Source organism: Solanum tuberosum, unplaced genomic scaffold (assembly GCF_000226075.1).
Source record: "Solanum tuberosum cultivar DM 1-3 516 R44 unplaced genomic scaffold, SolTub_3.0 scf00312, whole genome shotgun sequence".
Lineage (NCBI taxonomy): Eukaryota > Viridiplantae > Streptophyta > Magnoliopsida > Solanales > Solanaceae > Solanum > Solanum tuberosum.
In genome coordinates this window covers 585,432-604,259 of record NW_006239237.1, presented here as the reverse complement: position 1 = coordinate 604,259, position 18,828 = coordinate 585,432, and the positions used below count along the sequence as shown (strand labels likewise).

The 18,828-nt window shown below is 34.3% G+C and overlaps 3 protein-coding genes across 3 annotated transcripts; 1 reads left to right on the top strand and 2 right to left on the bottom strand.

Moving 5' to 3' along the window:
* Positions 1-1,049: 1,049 nt before the first annotated feature.
* Positions 1,050-4,903, bottom strand: LOC102587860 (multiple organellar RNA editing factor 8, chloroplastic/mitochondrial-like). The gene is made up of 4 exons (XM_006359991.2): positions 4,492-4,903; positions 2,919-3,016; positions 2,732-2,797; positions 1,050-1,971 (listed from the first exon to the last, which is right to left on the bottom strand). Exons 1-4 carry the CDS (start codon positions 4,872-4,874, stop codon positions 1,283-1,285), a joined length of 1,236 nt encoding a protein of 411 aa, XP_006360053.1. The 5' UTR covers positions 4,875-4,903; the 3' UTR covers positions 1,050-1,282.
* Positions 4,904-5,354: 451 nt separating this feature from the next.
* On the bottom strand, positions 5,355-8,118 carry LOC102587537 (uncharacterized). Its single transcript, XM_006359990.2, has 2 exons — positions 7,843-8,118; positions 5,355-6,494 (listed from the first exon to the last, which is right to left on the bottom strand). Exons 1-2 carry the CDS (start codon positions 7,933-7,935, stop codon positions 5,643-5,645), a joined length of 945 nt encoding a protein of 314 aa, XP_006360052.1. The 5' UTR covers positions 7,936-8,118; the 3' UTR covers positions 5,355-5,642.
* Positions 8,119-9,484: 1,366 nt separating this feature from the next.
* LOC102587212 (probable beta-1,3-galactosyltransferase 14) lies at positions 9,485-15,107 on the top strand. The gene is made up of 7 exons (XM_006359989.2): positions 9,485-10,164; positions 11,671-11,823; positions 11,897-11,979; positions 12,099-12,198; positions 13,021-13,134; positions 13,895-14,037; positions 14,779-15,107. The coding sequence occupies exons 1-7, from the start codon at positions 9,800-9,802 to the stop codon at positions 14,865-14,867; spliced, it is 1,047 nt and encodes a 348-aa protein (XP_006360051.1). The 5' UTR covers positions 9,485-9,799; the 3' UTR covers positions 14,868-15,107.
* Positions 15,108-18,828: the final 3,721 nt, after the last annotated feature.

Here is an 18,828-nt window from a genome sequence, read left to right as displayed (position 1 = left end):
TAAATTATTAAAACATATATAATGATTTTATAGGAAAAAATAATATCATATAAAATTAAATGAAAAGGATAATGAATTCAACTTTTACCATGATAAGGTTGAAGAATATTATTTAAGTGGAAGGAGGTGGGGCCCACTTATATATGTACAAGTACTTTAATGCAATGGAAGGACCAACATTGTACAAGTACTTTAATGCAATGTTGGTCCTTTCCAACTCTCACTTCTAAATAAGGAGATATAATTTACTTTTAAACCTAAGTATTAATGGAGTATTACATAAATTGTAGTTTAAAATTCTGACCTTAATTAAATTAATTATTTTTATATTTCCTACATCGAAATATATTTGTATAGTTATCGATCTCTCTATTTTAACTTGTTTAAAAAGTATTAAAATTTAATTATCATTAATAAAATTTAATTTCTCATTATACTAATTTATTTAATTATTTGTTTATATACTTGATTAGCATTCTCATTTTTTTTCATCCAAAAGATAATTTTATGAAAAAATTGTTACATAAATTTTAAAAAATGAAAATATCATGGTTTGTAAAGAAGTAAAGAATAATTGATAATGAAAAGATATAATATAATATATTATTTTAATTAAAGATTTAATAAAGATAAATGTAAGAACTTGATATTATTCAAAGTTGAAGATAAAGTTGGAGGGTGCATAGATTTCAAATGACTTTCAATTTAAGATTATATTATACATTGCAACTTTTTTAGACAAAATGAATGAAAGTTCGTACTGAAATTATGCCCTAACTCAACGAATTGTATCTCTATCCAGACATGTGTTAGTTTCGAATGAAGATTGAGATGTTATCCAAGTTTCTATTGTAATTTTTTCATCTGGAATATAGTAGTGTTTGATTGTTACTTCTTGTAAACAAGAGACGAGAACACTTTATTTGAAATTTATGAAGATGAAATCGAAAAACAAACGACACAAGGTTATGGCTTTTCTAACATTGTCACCTTGAAAACAGCTGTAGCCATAATAGTCCAAATACGCAAACACTACCTGCAATGATGCCTTAAAAGTTCAATCATTCACCATATGAAATTAGAACATTCATCGGAGAATCGATAAACTGAAAGGATGTTCATATAGTAGCATTGCAATGAAAATACAACAGGAGTGCATACCAACAAAACACATCTTATTGCACATTCAACTACTACGAGCACCAAACATCCTATTCAACCAAGATATGATTTCGTGCAGTAAAATTCTAGAAATACAAATTTCATACTTATCTACAGCGGCCTATTGATAATTTGGATCTCTTCCAGGCATGTTTTGATTCTGAAGAGGGTTTCCACCAGACGTATTCGGAGCATAGTTCTGACTTGGAGAGGGCATATTTGGGTTCTGATAATGGTTTCCACCAGATGTATTTGAAGCATAGTTCTGGTTTGGTCCTGGACCTGTTTGGTAAGGCATGCCCCCATTGTTTGGTCCACCATTATATTGATTGTTTGGTGCTCCACCGTAGTTATTGGGAGGCGCTCCACCATAGTTTCTGGGAGGCCCTCCACCATAGTTAGGCGGTGCACCTCCCATGTTGGGCTGCATGTTGGGTGGCCCTCCCATGCCAGGCTGGTGCATCCCGCCCATGTTGGGCTGCTGCTGCTGCATACCTCCCATGTTCGGCTGCTGCTGCTGCATACCTCCCATGTTAGGTTGCTGCTGCTGCACTCCACTCATGTTAGGCTGCTGCTGCTGCATTCCACCCATGTTAGGGGGTGGTGCATTTCTCATATTGGGAGGTCCACCACCCATATTGGATCCAGGGTTCTGCATCTCTCTTCTTCTCTCAAAATTTCTGGACCTATCAAAGTTACGAGGTCGGTCATTACGTCTGTTTCTCTCATTAGCTCGGGCATTGTTCCTCACCCACTCCTCGTGGTATTTCGGGTCATATGGTACAGCCTGCCCATTAATAAAAGGTTCTCCTGCAACATGCACCACAATAGTCATACAATACTGGTGTACCAGAAGAGAACATGATTATATCCGAACAGGGCAAGATAGACATGTATGAAAGTTCTTCATGAAAATGCCAAGGTTGAATTTCTCATAAATTTTTCTTGTGCCATCATTACCCACAAAACAAATTATCATATGTATTAAATCATAAATGAACCAACTGTTCAGAATCAAGCATTTCATATTTTCAACTGTATTTTTCCAATAATCTCCTTGTCTCAATTTACATGACGTTTTCTATCTTGGGACATTCCTTAACATACTTCAACTAATAACAGTACTTTATGTCAACTTCCACAAATTTCAAAGATTCAATTTCATTTAACAACTACAGAGTACTACATTATTCCTGATCAAATTTTTGCTACTGTTTTGGTATTTTCTTTAGCTAGTTCTTTAACTCCTCCTCATTGAGATAATGGCATATACAAGTCAAATTGACATTTTAATATCTCCATGCCACTTGAACTATGTTACACAAAACAGGATTACCCAAAAGTTACATATGTAAAGGAAAGGGACAGGAAAGCAAATCCAGCAGATCGGAAGTGAATTCAGGCAGAGAAACACAATTGAAGAAAGAAATCATGTCAAAGTCTATTTGCCAGGAGCAAATGCCTAGCGTTTGTTATTGATCATATATTACTCACTTGAAGTTTTTTGTAAAAAAAAAAAACATATAATTTCACAAGAATTGTGTGACAAAAAATACTAGTCACTACCTACCTCCATAATCTTTATTTTTAACATCCAGGTAGGAATCAGGAAGCACCCATCTAACCTTGGGCAATTCTGCACATGGATGAAGAAAAGAATGCTTAGTTTCACCTCGTTACCATTAAAAAATACTTGGATAAGATCAAGATACAACCAAAAAAATATTAATGGAAAAGGACGCTAAAAATGCATCAACCTTTGAGCTTGTAAGAAAGTTCTTCGGATACAAGAGCTCCAAATGCATAGTAATGTCTTGTCGAGACAGAGTAGATCTTCATTCTTGCTTCTTCCTCACTGCAAGATGTATTAATCACATAAATCCTCCACGGTAATTAACTAAACTTCTTTGAAAGTATTTCACAATTCCAAGAACTCATACAGTCTGGGAGTATTCCATCAGCAAGTGACCCACTTTTATTATACAGGCAGATTGCTTAAACTATTTTTAAAGCAAACAACAACTAGTTGGGATTAGCTATAGCCTATATGAATCCTCAATATCTACTCCGCTTAATTTGAACCTGTTTCATAAAAACACTCAATAGTTTGTCTTCTAAAACTAATTAAAAGATTTTCAGATTCTCAACATTATCTCCAGACATACAAACTCATCCCTTTTCCTTTCTTATTACTTCAATAATCAATTTCTGACCAATTAATCATTACAATAAGTTAGCTGCTCGCATAGTGGAACATGCAGCCCAATCAAATGATTGGGAGCTGCCAATATATATCATGGTAACAAAAATGTATTGTTCCGAGGTTATCAAAGTTCCGTCATCAGTTCTTTTTTTTTCTTTTTTTTTGAGAACCGAGAAATCCGTCTGTGACCCGCCCTTTGGACCAATCACAGCCTTCTCATCAGTTCATATTTTTGTGGGACTACACGCTTGAAACTGAAAAAAGGAAGGGGAATGGGTCTCCTAAAGCTGTGCAAATTGGGTGGAAGATAACAAGAGCAATTTTTAAATTAATAAAGAGAATCTATTCCTAATAAAAAATAGGATTATTAACTATCAAAAGGATTCATATTGCCGACAAAAACTAGCTAGAGATAGAGCAGTGGCTTGATTGATGATTGAATGATGTCAAAGAAAAAACAGAACTGCTAATCATTACAGGCATGTTGATTAAACTATTTAGAGGAACACACAACAACAACTAAGCCTCAATCCCAAGCTATAGTTAGGAGTAGCTCTATGAATCCTCAATATCCATTCTGCTCCATTTGACCTGTTTCATATGTACACTCAATAATTTGTCTTCTAAAACCAACTAAGAGGATCTCATTTGGGTGGCTACCTGAGCTTTCAACTTGTTGGTGAGGATTCAATTCCCCACCTTGTAATGCCCTCTCTCATTTCCCCTTCCCCTACCCAAGATGTAATAAAAAATAATTTTTAAACAAAAACAATTAAGGATTTCCAAGTTCTCTACTTTCTCTACAGACACAAATTCATGTCCTTCTCTCCATTTCTGACCAATTATACATCACAACACACTAGCAGGCCTCACAAGCTAATATGCCTTAAATCTCTAACAAATTTGTGTCGGCAATTTGAATGCATAGCAATATAGACAACAACAACATAACAAGTCTAATCCCACAGGTGGAGTATGAGTAGCTTAGAGTGTACTGTACACGGACCTTACCCCTAACCCTCAGCTTAGATAAAACATTTTAGAAATGAAAGCAGTAACTACAGGGCAATATGTACAACTAATTGACGCAAACAACAAAACAAAATACAGAACATTTCAATTCAAACCTTCCGACAATCGTAGCAAGTGTTTTGATATAGCTATCAATAATCTCATCTCTTGTAGGATCACCCTCAGGCTTCTCCATCACAACAAGCCAGTGCTCAAAATCACATCCATCAAGCAAAATCGTCTCCTTCGGTGGACGATTAGACCAGTTCGGGTTCGGGTCATTCAACGACGAGGACGTTTGACGAGTCGCGAAACCTCTCAACGACGTCGCCGCCGTTAACGTTGCCGGAGTAAAGGTTCGGAGATTCGCTGCCACGGCGATGAGTGGACGAAAACGGAGGAGAGAGAAAGAAGATGGAAGAGGTGTAGAGAGAGAAAGAGGAATGTATGAGCGAGAGAGAGTAGTGAGTAGAGAACGAGTAAGATAACGAGTCGCCATTTCTGCCAAAAACCCTAAAGAAGAAAGTGAAGGGGTGAAAGGGTTTTATATAGAGTGAGCCAAATGGGGTTTATCAAAAGACACGTGTATCATTACTATTTGTTATAATTTCATTTTCCAAAATGTCATCAAAACTATTTTTCTCCTCCAATTTATATGACACACTTTAATTTTAGTCCGTAAAAGAGTAGTAGGTATTCTTTTGTTATTCGTTCATACTATTAGTTATAGTATTGCTCGTATAGTTCCTTGATTTTTGTTACTATATCCCACTTTGTGAAACTACACCGGCATGTTGCAGTAGTAAGACTACTCTATCCCTTAACTTTAGATTTCGGGTTGAAGCTAGCTATCGAGAAAATTCTGTTAGAAGCGCTACCCCCGAATGGATCATGTAGTGCACAATCCAAATTTAGTGGGGATTCCAATGCAGGCTCCGGACAGCGAATGAAATACCAAAACCAAAAAAAAAAACATTGATTGTGCTCTTTTAGCCATTTGATAACAATAGTGTATCGAACAAATATATGTATTTATAATTATTGTAGTACAACTTTTCATCTCCTGTTCGAACTTTCAACAAGTAAGCACAGTACAACATAAGGTCATGGATAATCAGAGCTTGGTCAAGTAATCTTTCAAACCTTTGACATGAAAAATAACTATTCATGAAAAGACCTTGCGTGGTTGTTAAATGATATCTCCCTTGTTCTTGAGTAAGTGTTGTGATCCTCCACGAGCTAATTGTGTTTGATTACTTACAGTTGGTCAAACATCGGTGCTATAGCGCAAGGGAAAACGACGATGCAACATCCTTTGCAGCCATCTCCTACGCGGCTCTGGGTTTAAACAGATGAAACACTCTCTTTCTTCTGGATCCCTTACGATATCCAAAGCATCTAAATACATTGCACTTGATTGTGGGATATCCTCCATCTCATTCAAGCACTTAACAACAGAAGCTATAGAGAGATCGGGAGTAGTAACAGCTACACAAGTCTTGTTATCCGTGCTAGTAGGCTTTGGCACTCGTTCGTTTGTGAGTTCAACGAGTTTACCTACACAAGCCTTCAACTCAGTCATCCATGGTTCTGCAATAGGATGGGACTTCACAGCAGGTTGTTGAGGAAGTTTTGAAAATACAGGCATTGATGTTTGGCTGACATAATCACTTTCTGATGCAGTGCATGTTTGACGTTCAATATCATCTAACCCCATTGGCAACAAGTCATCATGAGCGTCAATTGACTGTTCAAAAGATGCTTGACCTAGTTCTTGATCAAACTTCCAAGGGTTAATACCAACTTTTCGGTCTATGCTACCACCTATATAGCTGAAAATTGATGGTGAGTTTTCCTTTTTGACTTTCTTAAATGCTGGACATATTCCTTCACTTATATGACGAAGCAAATGAGTCGTTCCACTTCGGGTTGAAGAAGTGAAAATTTTGTGGCAATGATTACACTTGCATTTGTCACAAGTTCCATCCTCCTTAATTAGCTTTGTAAAGTGTTGCCAAACTCTAGATCTTAATCTTCCTTCTCTTTTACGCTTCTCGCCTGTGCTTGCTTCAGTCAGACTGGTTAGATCCACAATACCCTCAGGAATAGCATCTGCCATCTAAACAAAAGCAACCACTTTACAAATAGGAATCAACGAACGAAATCTGACACAGCTCACGTTAAACATTTAACATGAAAATCAACAAGTTACTTAATTTCAAAAGCAAGTGTATGTCCAAACTTTGAGCTCTTTATATGTCTCAATCTGAATGTCGGTAACATGTATAAATTCATATAACAAAATATTAGCAACAATAGGCATTATCTTTGGCTTAATAATTATAGAAACTATCCTCAAGGAAGATCCTACAATTCAACACCATATACAAGAAACGGAAGCTGCAGACACATTTTAAAGTGGATACATGATAGCATATCAATATGACCAACCATCGTCTTTTTGAGAATTATTGTATCACACCTTGTCAAGCACTAAATAGACTATAATCGGGCACTTCAAAGAGTTGGGCTTAAAGTTTTGTCTAAGCAAGGATCAAGCTTGGCAAATCACTAGCTACAACACATTGCATTCTTTTGTATTTCTCAGAGATTGTGGGAGCTTTAGTACACTGGGCAGCCCTTTTAGTCTTCGTCAGCAATGCAATCCAATTAACAGACTGATTGATGACACATCTAAATAATGCCTAAGATTTTAAATTCTTCAGTATACATTAGTCCCACGGATCAGCAAGATGGAAATCCTAAAGAACATACTGCATCAAACGTGCAATGTAATAGCTTCTAAGATAAAAACATTTGGCATCTAACGTTTCCATCATTCTATTTCACAGCTTACTTAGTTATTCTGGGAAACAAGAACTTCTTAGTAGAGTATGCTTTACCCATTTATTCTTTCCAGCTCAAATAGAGATTAGTCGGGCAAGTGTGCTTCAGATACTGGATGGTTAAACCAAAAAAAGAAAAAAAATTCACTCCTATGCTACCACACAAGTGACTATTCGAACTTAATTTTTTTAAATCTACAACCTCCTTTTTCAATCGAACCCCAAATAAGCTCATCGAAGAATCCCAATTTCATCCCTAGAAGCTCCAAAACTAGCTGAATTCTACTTTAAGCTAAGTTTCCATGAATCATCAGTGTGCTAATTCGACGTCTATCAGCAAGGACACAGATTGAATCAATCAAACAAACTCAAGAGATACACTAAGCATAAAAACAACAACTTTTTTTCTTTCAACATCAACTCAAACAGAGAGCATTAACTACCTGATTCATTATATACAGAACTTCTCATCTTCAAAATGAAGATCCATTAGTGTTTATGTGCGAAGAAATTCATTAAAAATGTATAAATATAAGATTTAGAACTCAGTTTTTATCACTTGAAGTTGTCATTCTAAAACACAAAAAACTCCGAGCAACAGTGACGAAGAGGAGTACTTACCGGCGGAGTGAGAGGTAAATCAACCGGAGTAAATTGAAGGCGGCGTTGGTCAACGGCGACGAGCGGCGAACTGTGAGGGTTTGGAGACGCCATTAGAAGCAAAAATGGAAGTGAATTATTGGTCGTGGAGACCCAAAAGGGGATCGAAGAACGGAAACGGGCCTAAATGGGCTCGGAGAGAATGCATGTTTGGGCCTGACATCAAAGTTCGGGCTTGAAGTTTTTGTTCATGCAGGCCCGGTGGTCGTCCATAAGGAATTTGGGCATGTAATCTAGTCGGAAATAGGCTCTCGAGGTTATATTGAACATGTTATTGTTATCATTAATTTTTAAATTTTTGTGTATCTACCGATCATGGTTGGCATTAGGGTATGTTGATTAAAAATTCTATACGAATTAAAAAAATAATTAATAGACTATGAATTTGCTTAGTTTCTGATATGTAATGAAAGAATCATATGTCACTTTACCAATTTCGAAACAAGTCTAAAAGTTACATATGTTGAAGAAATGAGGAACTAAGCTCATAAATGACTGAAATTCAAATAAAAATGGCTTAGACAAAATTGATTGAAATACTTCTTAAACCTACTTCTACCCTTTCTCATGACCACAACGGTCAACCTCTCACACCTTATAATCGGGGCATTTGCACCTCTCCTTCTCACATGCATGAACCATTTCAATCTCACTTTTTACATTTTGTCTTTCACAGAGGTATGCATTCACTTCAACATCCTCATTTTTGTCACTCTTAACTTATGAACATGAGAATTGTTGTTTGGTCAACACTCCATACGATTAAACATAGTTCATATAACCACCATTCCATAGAGGACAAGTATTACATTCTTAAAGGATAGCTAATGTGAGTCTCCATTTCATCCACCTTACCCCAAATTCTTATCAATCTCCCTATTACCTTTGATTAGTGACTCCAGGGTACCTAAAACCTCCCTTTTTAGTGATGACATGTGTGTCAAGTTTCACATCTACATTTATTAGATGAGACATATTATTGAACTTAAGGCTGGGTATAAAATATCGTAAATCGAATTATCGAATCGAATAATTTTTTTTGCTAATTTGGTATTCGATAATTCGGTATTTGATATAGTATTCGAAAATAAAATTTTAGAATTATGGTATTCGAGTCGGGTTTGGTATGAAACATTAGTACCAAATTATTTGATATTTTCCGAATATCAAATTATTTACTTAATGAAGGTCATATATCAACATATCTGTTACAAGTCCAAAGAGAAAGTTAAAGAATAAGCATGAACAATCCAAATACATATGTCTTTTAGTTGTATCAATTTGTTTTTCTTAATATCTTCTTACTTGTTGATCTTCTATTATATCGTGCCTATATATTTAAAAAAAAAATAGATATGATTGGAGAAATAATATTAACTTTGTAATACAATTGGCTATAACATCAAATACGGTACCACCGATTACCAATTGTCCACTCCTAATTGAACTTGCATTCTAAATATTTAATTTTAATCCTACTCATCTTAAAATCTTTTTGACTCCAAAATTTGTTTTCAAACTTTCAATCTCACGTTAACTCCACCTCGAGCCTCATCAATAAATACTACTCTATCGTTAACTCTATACAATAAAGTTATTTCATTATATTCTTCAAAAATTTAAAGGCGGATCTAGAATGGTAAGAGCAAGTTGTCGAAAACATAATAACTAAATATTCCGGTGATAGAAATGAAACTTGCTTATGCTTTTGTAACCTCCAACTAACACTAGAGGTTACAAGTAACAACCATTCCAACAAACTGTAAGCTCAGTATACATTTTGATGAGTATTCAGTTGAATTTAGTAGAAATCTGCAACAATCAGTTTCTGTAATCCGATTCTTGAATCTTAACTACACTGGTTAGAACCCCAAATCCGATTTTTTTTCAGATTTTCAACAACCCCATTTGCGTAGAAATGCCTTCAAACCCAAAAATTTTCACTGCTCGATCATCCTATTCGTACTTTTACCATTCCCGTAGATCGAAAATCTTGATTCTATGTTTTCTAATCGGTTTTGCTGGGTTTGTTTTCGGGTTTATTGCGATTTCGAGGAGGGGTTTAGGAAACAGCTGTAAATATGCTGAACCCAGATCTGTTTCTGTTGCTTGGGATAGAAATGTGATGAGTAGAGAAGAAAATGGAATTGGGGTTACTGGTGGAGGGTATAAGAGGCATAAAGTAATGGGTTTTGTTGGAATTCAGACTGGGTTTGGATCGGTTGCTCGCCGGAGATCGTTGCGCCGGACTTGGTTTCCATCTGATCACAATGGGCTTCAAAAGTATACCTTTTTTTTCTATCTATATGTAAATACTCTTTTATCTCTGTTGAGGATATTGTGTAAGATTTAAGTTTCAGATCATTTTTCCTTGATAGCCGTGGTATCTAGACTAGCTTGCGCGCACCTAGACTAATTCTATAGGGTTGGACAGATGGAAAGATTTTAGTTTCAGATCATACATTGTTGGACAACAACATATCCCGTGTAATCCCACAAGTAGGGTCAGGGGAGGGTAGGAATGTACTAGACCTTATCTCTACTTTGGCGGGATAGAGAGGCGAGATCTTAAATTGCTCTTGGATCCTAATAGAAGAGAATTGATTCACATGTGCCAGGCCCAACTAATTTGGATTGAGGTGTAGTTGATTTTTGACTGATTGATAGATTTTAACTCTCTCTACTCCAGCTTTAGTTTTGAAAGGGAAAACTAGCTTCGTTTTCTTTTCTAATACAAAAAGGCGGGTTCTTTGAGTTTACGTAGCTTTAGGGGACGAAGTTGAAGTAGGAATATTTACAGAATGTGGGTTGATAGTGTGTAAGATTTAAGTTTCAGTTCATTTTTATTGATAACTGTGGTATTTGGACCAATTTGTGCACACCTAGACTAATTCTACGGGGTTGGACAAATGGGAAGATTTTAGTTTCAGATCTTAAATTGCACTTGGATCCTAGTTGAGCAGAATTGATTCATATATGCCAACCCCAGCTAGTTTGAATTGAGGTGTAGTTGATTGACTGATTGATAGAGTTTAAGACTTTAGTTTTGAAAGTGAAAACGAGCTTCAATTTATTTTTGAGAACAAAAAGTCAGGTTCTTTGAGTTAATGTAGCTTTAGGGACGAAGTTGCAGTAGTAGTATTTGCAGTATATGGGTTATTATTGTTGTTATAAAATGAAAAGTACATCTTAAACTGTTTTTGGATGACGTGGTGGGACTACTTAATGTGTTGTTTGTTGCCTTCCTAACCATAATGAAGATCTATTTCGAATAATTTCATGTTCTCACCACTAATATGGTATCGTGGAAAGACACCCAATATGGGTGTGGTTTCCATAAATTTGATTAAAAAAATTATTAATTTCATGTTCTCCCAATCATTTGTCACATGCTTGCTTGATTTGACTGTGTCCTGAAACTTGACCAGCAAGAACTTACTGGAAATTGGCCAATATGTTGTAGATTATTAGCTTATATAAAGCACATGAAAATGGAATAGAATGGAATGTGACTAAATGCTTACTGCAGAGTCATTAAGTTTAAGACAAAGGAGAACGGAAGAACTTACTGGCTGGAAGATAGTTAATCATTCAGGCACTTCTTAAGCAGAAGTTGTCGTTTTTTCAAGTAACAACTTCAAACTTGTAGCTCTTCCGCTGTTGTTTTTTTTTTAAAGGTTCACTTGTTTTTGCAATAACCATGTGTATTGGCCTGCAAATTACTTTTATGTGTAGTTGTACTACCCTAGATTTGTGAATTTTGCTGAGCCAGCTGAATGAATGTTGCAGGTTAGAAGAAGCCACTGGCTTGGCTTTTAGATTTGTTATTGGTAGAACAAGTGATAAATCCAAGATGTCAGCACTTAAGAAAGAGGTAGCAGAATATGATGATTTTGTACTATTGGACATTGAAGAAGAGTACAGTAAGCTCCCATACAAAACGTTAGTTCTGACATTTATTATTCATTAGTTTCTTCTGTTTGTGATCTACACTTACACCAAGATGCTTTTACAGATTAGCCTTTTTCAAGGCTGCCTATGCACTTTATGATTCCGAGTTCTATGTTAAAGCTGATGATGACATATATTTACGGCCAGGTAGCTAGAATTCTGATGCTTTGTTATTCATATTGTTCTTTAATTGAGGTATTCTGTTATGATTCCTATGCTACTGTAACTTTTTATGATCTCATGTTGCTTTGATATTCCATAAACAGATCGCCTTTCATTACTCTTGGCCAAAGAGCGGTCTCACTCACAAACATACCTTGGATGTATGAAAAAGGGTCCAGTTTTCACTGACCCCAAGCTCAAATGGTTAGTCTGATTCTGATAGGAGTTTCCTATATACTAATATAATTGGCAACATGATTTTTTCAAGTTTATTTTCTAATGTGTGAAAAGCATTCCAAGTTGATTATCCTAAATTTTACTTGGCAGGACTACTAAGATAGGGGTTCAAATATGATATTTTTATAGAACTGATTCATACTGGATGTCATTAAGATTGCAACTTACTCTCTATATTTCTAGGGATAAAGAGTGAAATATCAAAATGTGCTAAATGTCCCCAGGCTTAGTTCAAGTGGCAAAGGTTGAGGAACTTGTGATGTAGGTCACAGGTTCGAGCCCTACGCCATGCTAACTAAACCTGTTAGTTAGGCGGAGAAGAGTAGGGAGGTGGACCCATTACAAGTTTCAAATGTTGCGGTTGGTCCATCAGATTTGGCTGAGAGAGATTTCTCGGTCATCAAAAATGAGAAGATCAATATGTGCTAAATTGGAGGAGAACCAAAACAGAAAAAGAAAACAAAAGCAAGGCACAGATTTTATGGTGGAAATTAAGTAATACATAATAATAACACGGCAATACATTGTATTTGTATAATTATGTGTCTTGCCCTCTTATTTATTTATTTTGAGAACACAATGGTCATTAGCAACCAACCAAAAGAATGATCATTAGCAGCTTATGCTTGTTTATATATGCCATGAAGCTTGTGATAATGTTGAGGAAAAGAAGATGTAGATAAATGCATACCAATGACTAAATGTGAAGAAAAATTGTGCTTTCAATTACAGGATTATTGTTGTTCTTATCTCCAGTATTGTCTCATTGAATCTGTTCAACTGCTACAGGTATGAACCACTTTCATCTATTCTGGGGAAGGAGTATTTTCTGCATGCTTATGGTCCTATTTATGCTCTTTCTGCTGATGTTGTTGCAAGTTTGGTTGCCCTGAGAAACAACAGGCAAGTGTGCTTTTATTAAATATTTATGTCTCTCATCTGTTCTGAAGTGATTTTTTTGTCACCCTACAAAGTGCGTATCGTCTATAACAGTTAGGTGGAAGTGTTTGTTGTGAATGATGGTAAGACATAATTCAAGAACATCTGCTAACTATTCATGTTATGCTGCTTCTGTTTTTCTCCAACTTGAGTAATGGTTATTATTTTCTGGCCTTGTTGAGTAAGTAGGTCTCGAAATTAGCTCGCCGTGCAGGTAACATGAAACTTCAAGTTGCTGTAGTTAGAATTCTTTCTGACCATAAGGCAACAGTCTGAGTATACAAAATTTTAAATGATGTGACTAATGGAGTAGCTTGTTTCATCTAAGCCAAGGTTACTAATTGGAAGTCAATCATTGTTAAAAAATAAGGAAAAAAGAGGATGTGTTGGCAACTTCTTTGACATGATGAGATGATTTTTCTGTAAAACTAGAATTATCATAGATAGACATTTTTCAGTACATTTCAGCAACAAGAAATTGCTCTTATAATTCAAGTTGATTACATCTATTGGTATTTGGAAGTTAAAAGTCTAGACTAAACACAAGATCTTTATGGTAAAAAGCTGGCCATATCCTTTCACATTACAGTCGTTAAAATTCGTTTCACATCACTGTGTTTCTGGGATTCATTTTCTTTATTTTATTGAACCTTTTGTGTCTGTTTCTTTTAAAGTCAAAGGAGTGATAGCTCATTAGTTCTCTCTTTTTCCTGTGAATTCTCAGTTTCCGAATGTTTAGCAATGAGGATGTTACCATTGGCGCCTGGATGCTTGCAATGAATGTCAATCATGAGAATAATAAGCAACTATGTGAACCAGAGTGTACAGAATCATCTATTGCTGTGTGGGATATTCCAAAGTGTTCAGGTCTGTCCCTCAGTTTTTCATTAAGAGCAACACTCATAGGTGCTCTCATGGTGTGTAAATTTGTGTTGACGAAATAGAAAATAGTGTTTTTGCTTTTGTTGCATCCTGGATGATGAAATTTGAACTTTCAGCACTGCAATGAAAAATTGTTTGACTTTGGGTATTCCTACACGTGGTTCATTGCACATATTGCTATAAAAAAATAATCCAACATGTATTATTAGCTTATGGTGAAGTTGAAGAGGAGTCTTCGTGCTGTGGAAACAGCCTCTTGCAGAAATGCAGGGTAAGACTGTGAACTATTGACCCTTGTGGTCCGGCCTTCCCCAGACCCCATGCATAGCGGGAGCTTAATGCACCTGGCTGCCCTTTTTTATTATTAGCTTATGAAATATATTAGTGATGGTAAGGGTAACAATTTTATGATGTGATTATGTTCCAAGCCTAACAAATATACTGCCTAGTTATTTGTTAATGCATTTTCACACTAGTTTCTTTTTTCATCATTGATCTCTGTATTCTGCTTGCATGTTGTCTCATCCCTAAATTCTATGAATCATCTGAGATGCTCCAAATTCGTTTAGTACGGTTAATCAACAAGGTAGCATAGTTGGTATCAAGTGCAATTAACTCTCCATTGAACCAGCTAGATGCCATTGAAAACTGTTTGATAAGATTTCAGATTCTCCTTGGTTCTTTTCAACTATCTAATACCCGCGTTTTATTCATTTTATCCTCTAGGTCTGTGTAATCCCGAGAAGAAAATGTTGGAACTCCATGCAAACGATGTCTGCTCAAAGAGTCCAACTCTACCATCAGAAGATGATTGATGGTCTTGATCAACTGGAAGTCACAGCCAGTCATTCATGAGATATATAGATATAAGAAATATAATATTTGTTTTCCATTGATGTTGCACAAAACTCAAATGGAGTGACATGGATACTGATAGATGATTCATATAGCCAAATTCAACTTGCTCGGGATTGAGACATATATAGTTGTTGTTGTACCATTGTTGCACAAAACGATCGGAACTTTGATAGTAAAGGAGATTTTTCAATTTGCAACTGTCTTGAGTTTGGTTTGTGAGATGAAATTGTCCGTCTTAATTATGTGATTTCTTTTAGTTTTTTCAAATATATACAATAATGTAATTAGTTTACAACAAATATAACTATGCTTTTATTTACATTCAAAATAGTGTGAAAAGTCATAAAAAGTATATACTGAGTATACATTATAATACAATCAAAAAGTTAAATATAGCTTTACATATATATTGAGCAATACATTGACTATATATCATGATACACTCAAAAAAGACTGAACATAGCTTAACTATACACAAAATATACACTGACTATTCAATCCCGCTCAACTCAAAATCTTCTCTAAACAGTCCCATTGTTTATATGAAATCCTTTTGATGTTTCAAGTCTTTTGATATATATTTCACTCAAAATAATTCACTTTTATGGTACGTTGAATTTTAAAGAAGAAGGAGGAGGAGGACTATTATCCCTTGCATATGGAAAATACTAATTATATATTCACATAATCAATTAAAATTATATATTGTAATTTAAATATTTAAATAAAATTAACTAATAATATTTCAAGGAGTTATCGATGTTTCATAAAAGAAAATGGAGTTGCATGGACATGTTAAAAGAGTACGTAAGATAAAACAAAAACAATTAAAAGAAAAAGTTGAGTTTAATTTTATGTATTTAAATATGCTATGATTTTCTGTGAAGTAAAAAAATAGCCAATCAACATGTTTTTGTCAGAGGAAAATCTAACAAATTAATGATTGATCATTTTTTCTATTATAAAATTTGTGAGGCCGTACCACTTATTCTCTATCATACTATTTTGAGCTTTGATAAAATTAAAGTATTTTTTTAAATTTGTTTTAGTCCGATAATTGATATTAGAGTAATAATAGCAGACGAGATGAATATGGAGATGATAAAATTAAAGCGATAGAGTGATACTTGATTTGTGAATATCTTAATTTGCTTGTAAGCAAGTCAATTTATTATAAGTATCGATAATTTAAAATTGCATATAAAAAAAAGGGTTTATTGATTTTGTTAGTTATAAAAATTACTAGCTCGATTGATATGGGTGACACATATTTAAATCTTCAAATTATAAGATCATAAAATCTTGGTGATGGTGGCATTGTTTGGAACTTGTTAGGTGCATAAGCAAAGTCTTATGCCTTAGTACTCTTTAATGGTACGAGAACTTTTGAAGAAAATTATATTAGATTTTAAAAAATTAATCTTCAAATATTAGCATATAAAGAAGGTTGAGTTAACTAATGCTGAACTATTTTTCGAATTAAAGAACTAATATTATTAGTAGCATATAAAGAAGGTTGATTGGTATAAAAATTAATAAACTAATTATGAACTAATCTTTTATGACCTTTTACTTCTAAAATATTCTAAAAACACGTATCTCATCATTTATTTACGGTGTTTTTTCCCTTTTTGGTGCTAATATTTTAAATGTGAATACTTTTATATTTTCTTTATATATTAATATTTCAATATTTTTTGGCTATGGTGAAACAGAATTAGTTCTAGAGGTGAGTATGCAGTGTAGCGAATGAGGCTACTAATCTAAAAGGTCGAATGGTATAAAAATTAATAATGCATGAATTAGTAGCATATGGATTAATAATGCAGGAATTACTAAGGCAAATATTAGTAATGTAGGAATTACTAAGGCAAATTTAGCTGAATATTATTGATAATTCATATTGATATTGACAATATACAGACAAATTATGTTTCACGATTTAATATCATCTTTGTGTAATACGTGTCTCCAACAATAATCGTATTATGAAAATTTATTATAAATTAATTGAGTTAACGGTAACTGATTGTTTGTCGTATTTCATTTTAAAAAAAAATATTATTTGTCATTGATAATATGAACAAGCTTATACAAGTAAACATAATTATTCATAATAATAAAGGAATTAAGCAAATCAAACGTAAAAAATTCACTGACAATATTTTCACCCTCACTTCTAAATAAATTCAGATCGACTATATGAATCCTCATTTATCATATTTTGTTATATAAAATCATATCACAATCTTTGTTTAAGTGAACTCGAACTAGTATTATCTATATTTTGATAATTCATCATAAATAAAGTATATAAATTTTCATAGACTATATTTCACTATTTAATACCATATAATTTAAAGTCGTTATACATGCATGGAAGAAGATCACATATCAACAATAAAGCATATTAATTGTATTCTTAGTTTTACGTTGACTATCATCTTATCGCGACGCTTCTTTCTTGACTCATATTTTGAAATTGATAATCGCAACCCTCCTTATATACTCAAATTCAAAATCAGTAATGTAAAGACTCACTTTCAATTTATAACAAAATCTTCATTCAGATTTTGAAACCAATAATGCAAAGACAACTGTCATCTTATTGCAACTCTCCTTTTTTTACTCAAACTTAAAATTGACAATGTGAAAACTGTCATTTTATTACAACCCTCCTTCTTTACGCTGATTATTAATAATAACTGATAATATGAAAACTAACTATGATCTTATCGCAATCCTCCGTATTCTTTACTCAAATTTTGAAACCGATAATAAAAAATTAAAATCATAATTAAATAAATAGTACTATATAAAGAGTTCGCTCTCTTTTTCTTCTTCTTCAACAAGCAAGCTCTCGCTCTCTGCAAAACGCTTGTTTCTCTCTCTAGAAAAAGCTGACATTCATTCTTTGATTCCCCCCATTTTTTCCATTTTCTTGTTGGTGATTCCTTTACAGTTTTCAATTCTCTGACATTGTAAGTTGTTTCAGTTAAATTTTCAATTACAGAAAAACCCAGTTCAAGAATGAAGATATATACATTGTTGCATTTGTTCAAAAATTGTACTGTATAGAAGAAGAGGAGATTAATGGGCGGGGTTTTAGAGAAATTTCATTTTGTTCTTCTTATTGGTGACTGATTTACAGTTTTCAATTCTCTGACACTGTAAGTTGTTTCAATCAATTTTACAATTACAGAAAAAACCAGTTCAAGATTGAAGATATATACATTGTTGCATTTGTTCAAAAATTGTACTGCATGTATAGAAGAAGAGGAGCTAGATTAATGGGCGGGGTTTTAGAGAAATTCCATTTTGTTCTTCTTATTGGTGATTGATTTACAGTTTTCAATTCTGTAACTACAATTGTAGGTTCATTCAGTCAATTTTGCAATGTCAGGTTCTAAAAAAAAGAGTGTGGGTTCTAGTTCTTTAGCTGATGAGATGAAGAATTCTTTGAAGTTTGAGGAAAGGAGTAATTCGGGAGAATCTGCATCGGTGTCTGGTCATAATGTGAGTAGTTATGCTGCTGCTGCTTTGCCGGTGGAGTTTACTCCGGCAGTGTGGAATGAGAAAGGGAATGAGTATTACGAAAAGGATGATTATAAAGAAGCGTTGAATTTTTATGAAAAAGCTATAGCAAGTTGTCCGGGCGATGGTGGATTACATTATAATAGGGCTGGTGCATTGATTCGTCTCAAGCGATTTACGGAAGCAATAAGGGAATTTGAAGAAGCCATTAGATTGGCTCCAACACTTGTTCAACCACGCCAGTGTTTGGGACTTTTGTTACTTGGGTAAGTCATACAGGAAATGTGTTAGTTTGCTTGCCTTGTTATTTGCTAATGTAAAACTTAATTTCTTGATTGATGTTTTTGTGTGTTTGTGTATATTACCATAGAAATGTCAAACGGG

Excerpts from the sequence above, each read along its gene's own strand:
- LOC102587860 (XM_006359991.2), bottom strand. The coding sequence starts at position 4,874 with ATGGCGACTCGTTATCTTACTCGTTCTCTACTCACTACTCTCTCTCGC. Across the intron at positions 2,798-2,918 it reads ACTTTCTTACAAGCTCAAAG|AATTGCCCAAGGTTAGATGG; the intron begins GTTGATGCATTT and ends ATCCATGTGCAG. Across the intron at positions 1,972-2,731 it reads TAAAAATAAAGATTATGGAG|GAGAACCTTTTATTAATGGG; the intron begins GTAGGTAGTGAC and ends TGCATGTTGCAG.
- LOC102587537 (XM_006359990.2), bottom strand. The coding sequence starts at position 7,935 with ATGGCGTCTCCAAACCCTCACAGTTCGCCGCTCGTCGCCGTTGACCAA. Across the intron at positions 6,495-7,842 it reads ATTTACCTCTCACTCCGCCG|ATGGCAGATGCTATTCCTGA; the intron begins GTAAGTACTCCT and ends GCTTTTGTTTAG.
- LOC102587212 (XM_006359989.2), top strand. The coding sequence starts at position 9,800 with ATGCCTTCAAACCCAAAAATTTTCACTGCTCGATCATCCTATTCGTAC. Across the intron at positions 11,824-11,896 it reads AGTAAGCTCCCATACAAAAC|ATTAGCCTTTTTCAAGGCTG; the intron begins GTTAGTTCTGAC and ends ATGCTTTTACAG. Across the intron at positions 12,199-13,020 it reads ACTGACCCCAAGCTCAAATG|GTATGAACCACTTTCATCTA; the intron begins GTTAGTCTGATT and ends CAACTGCTACAG.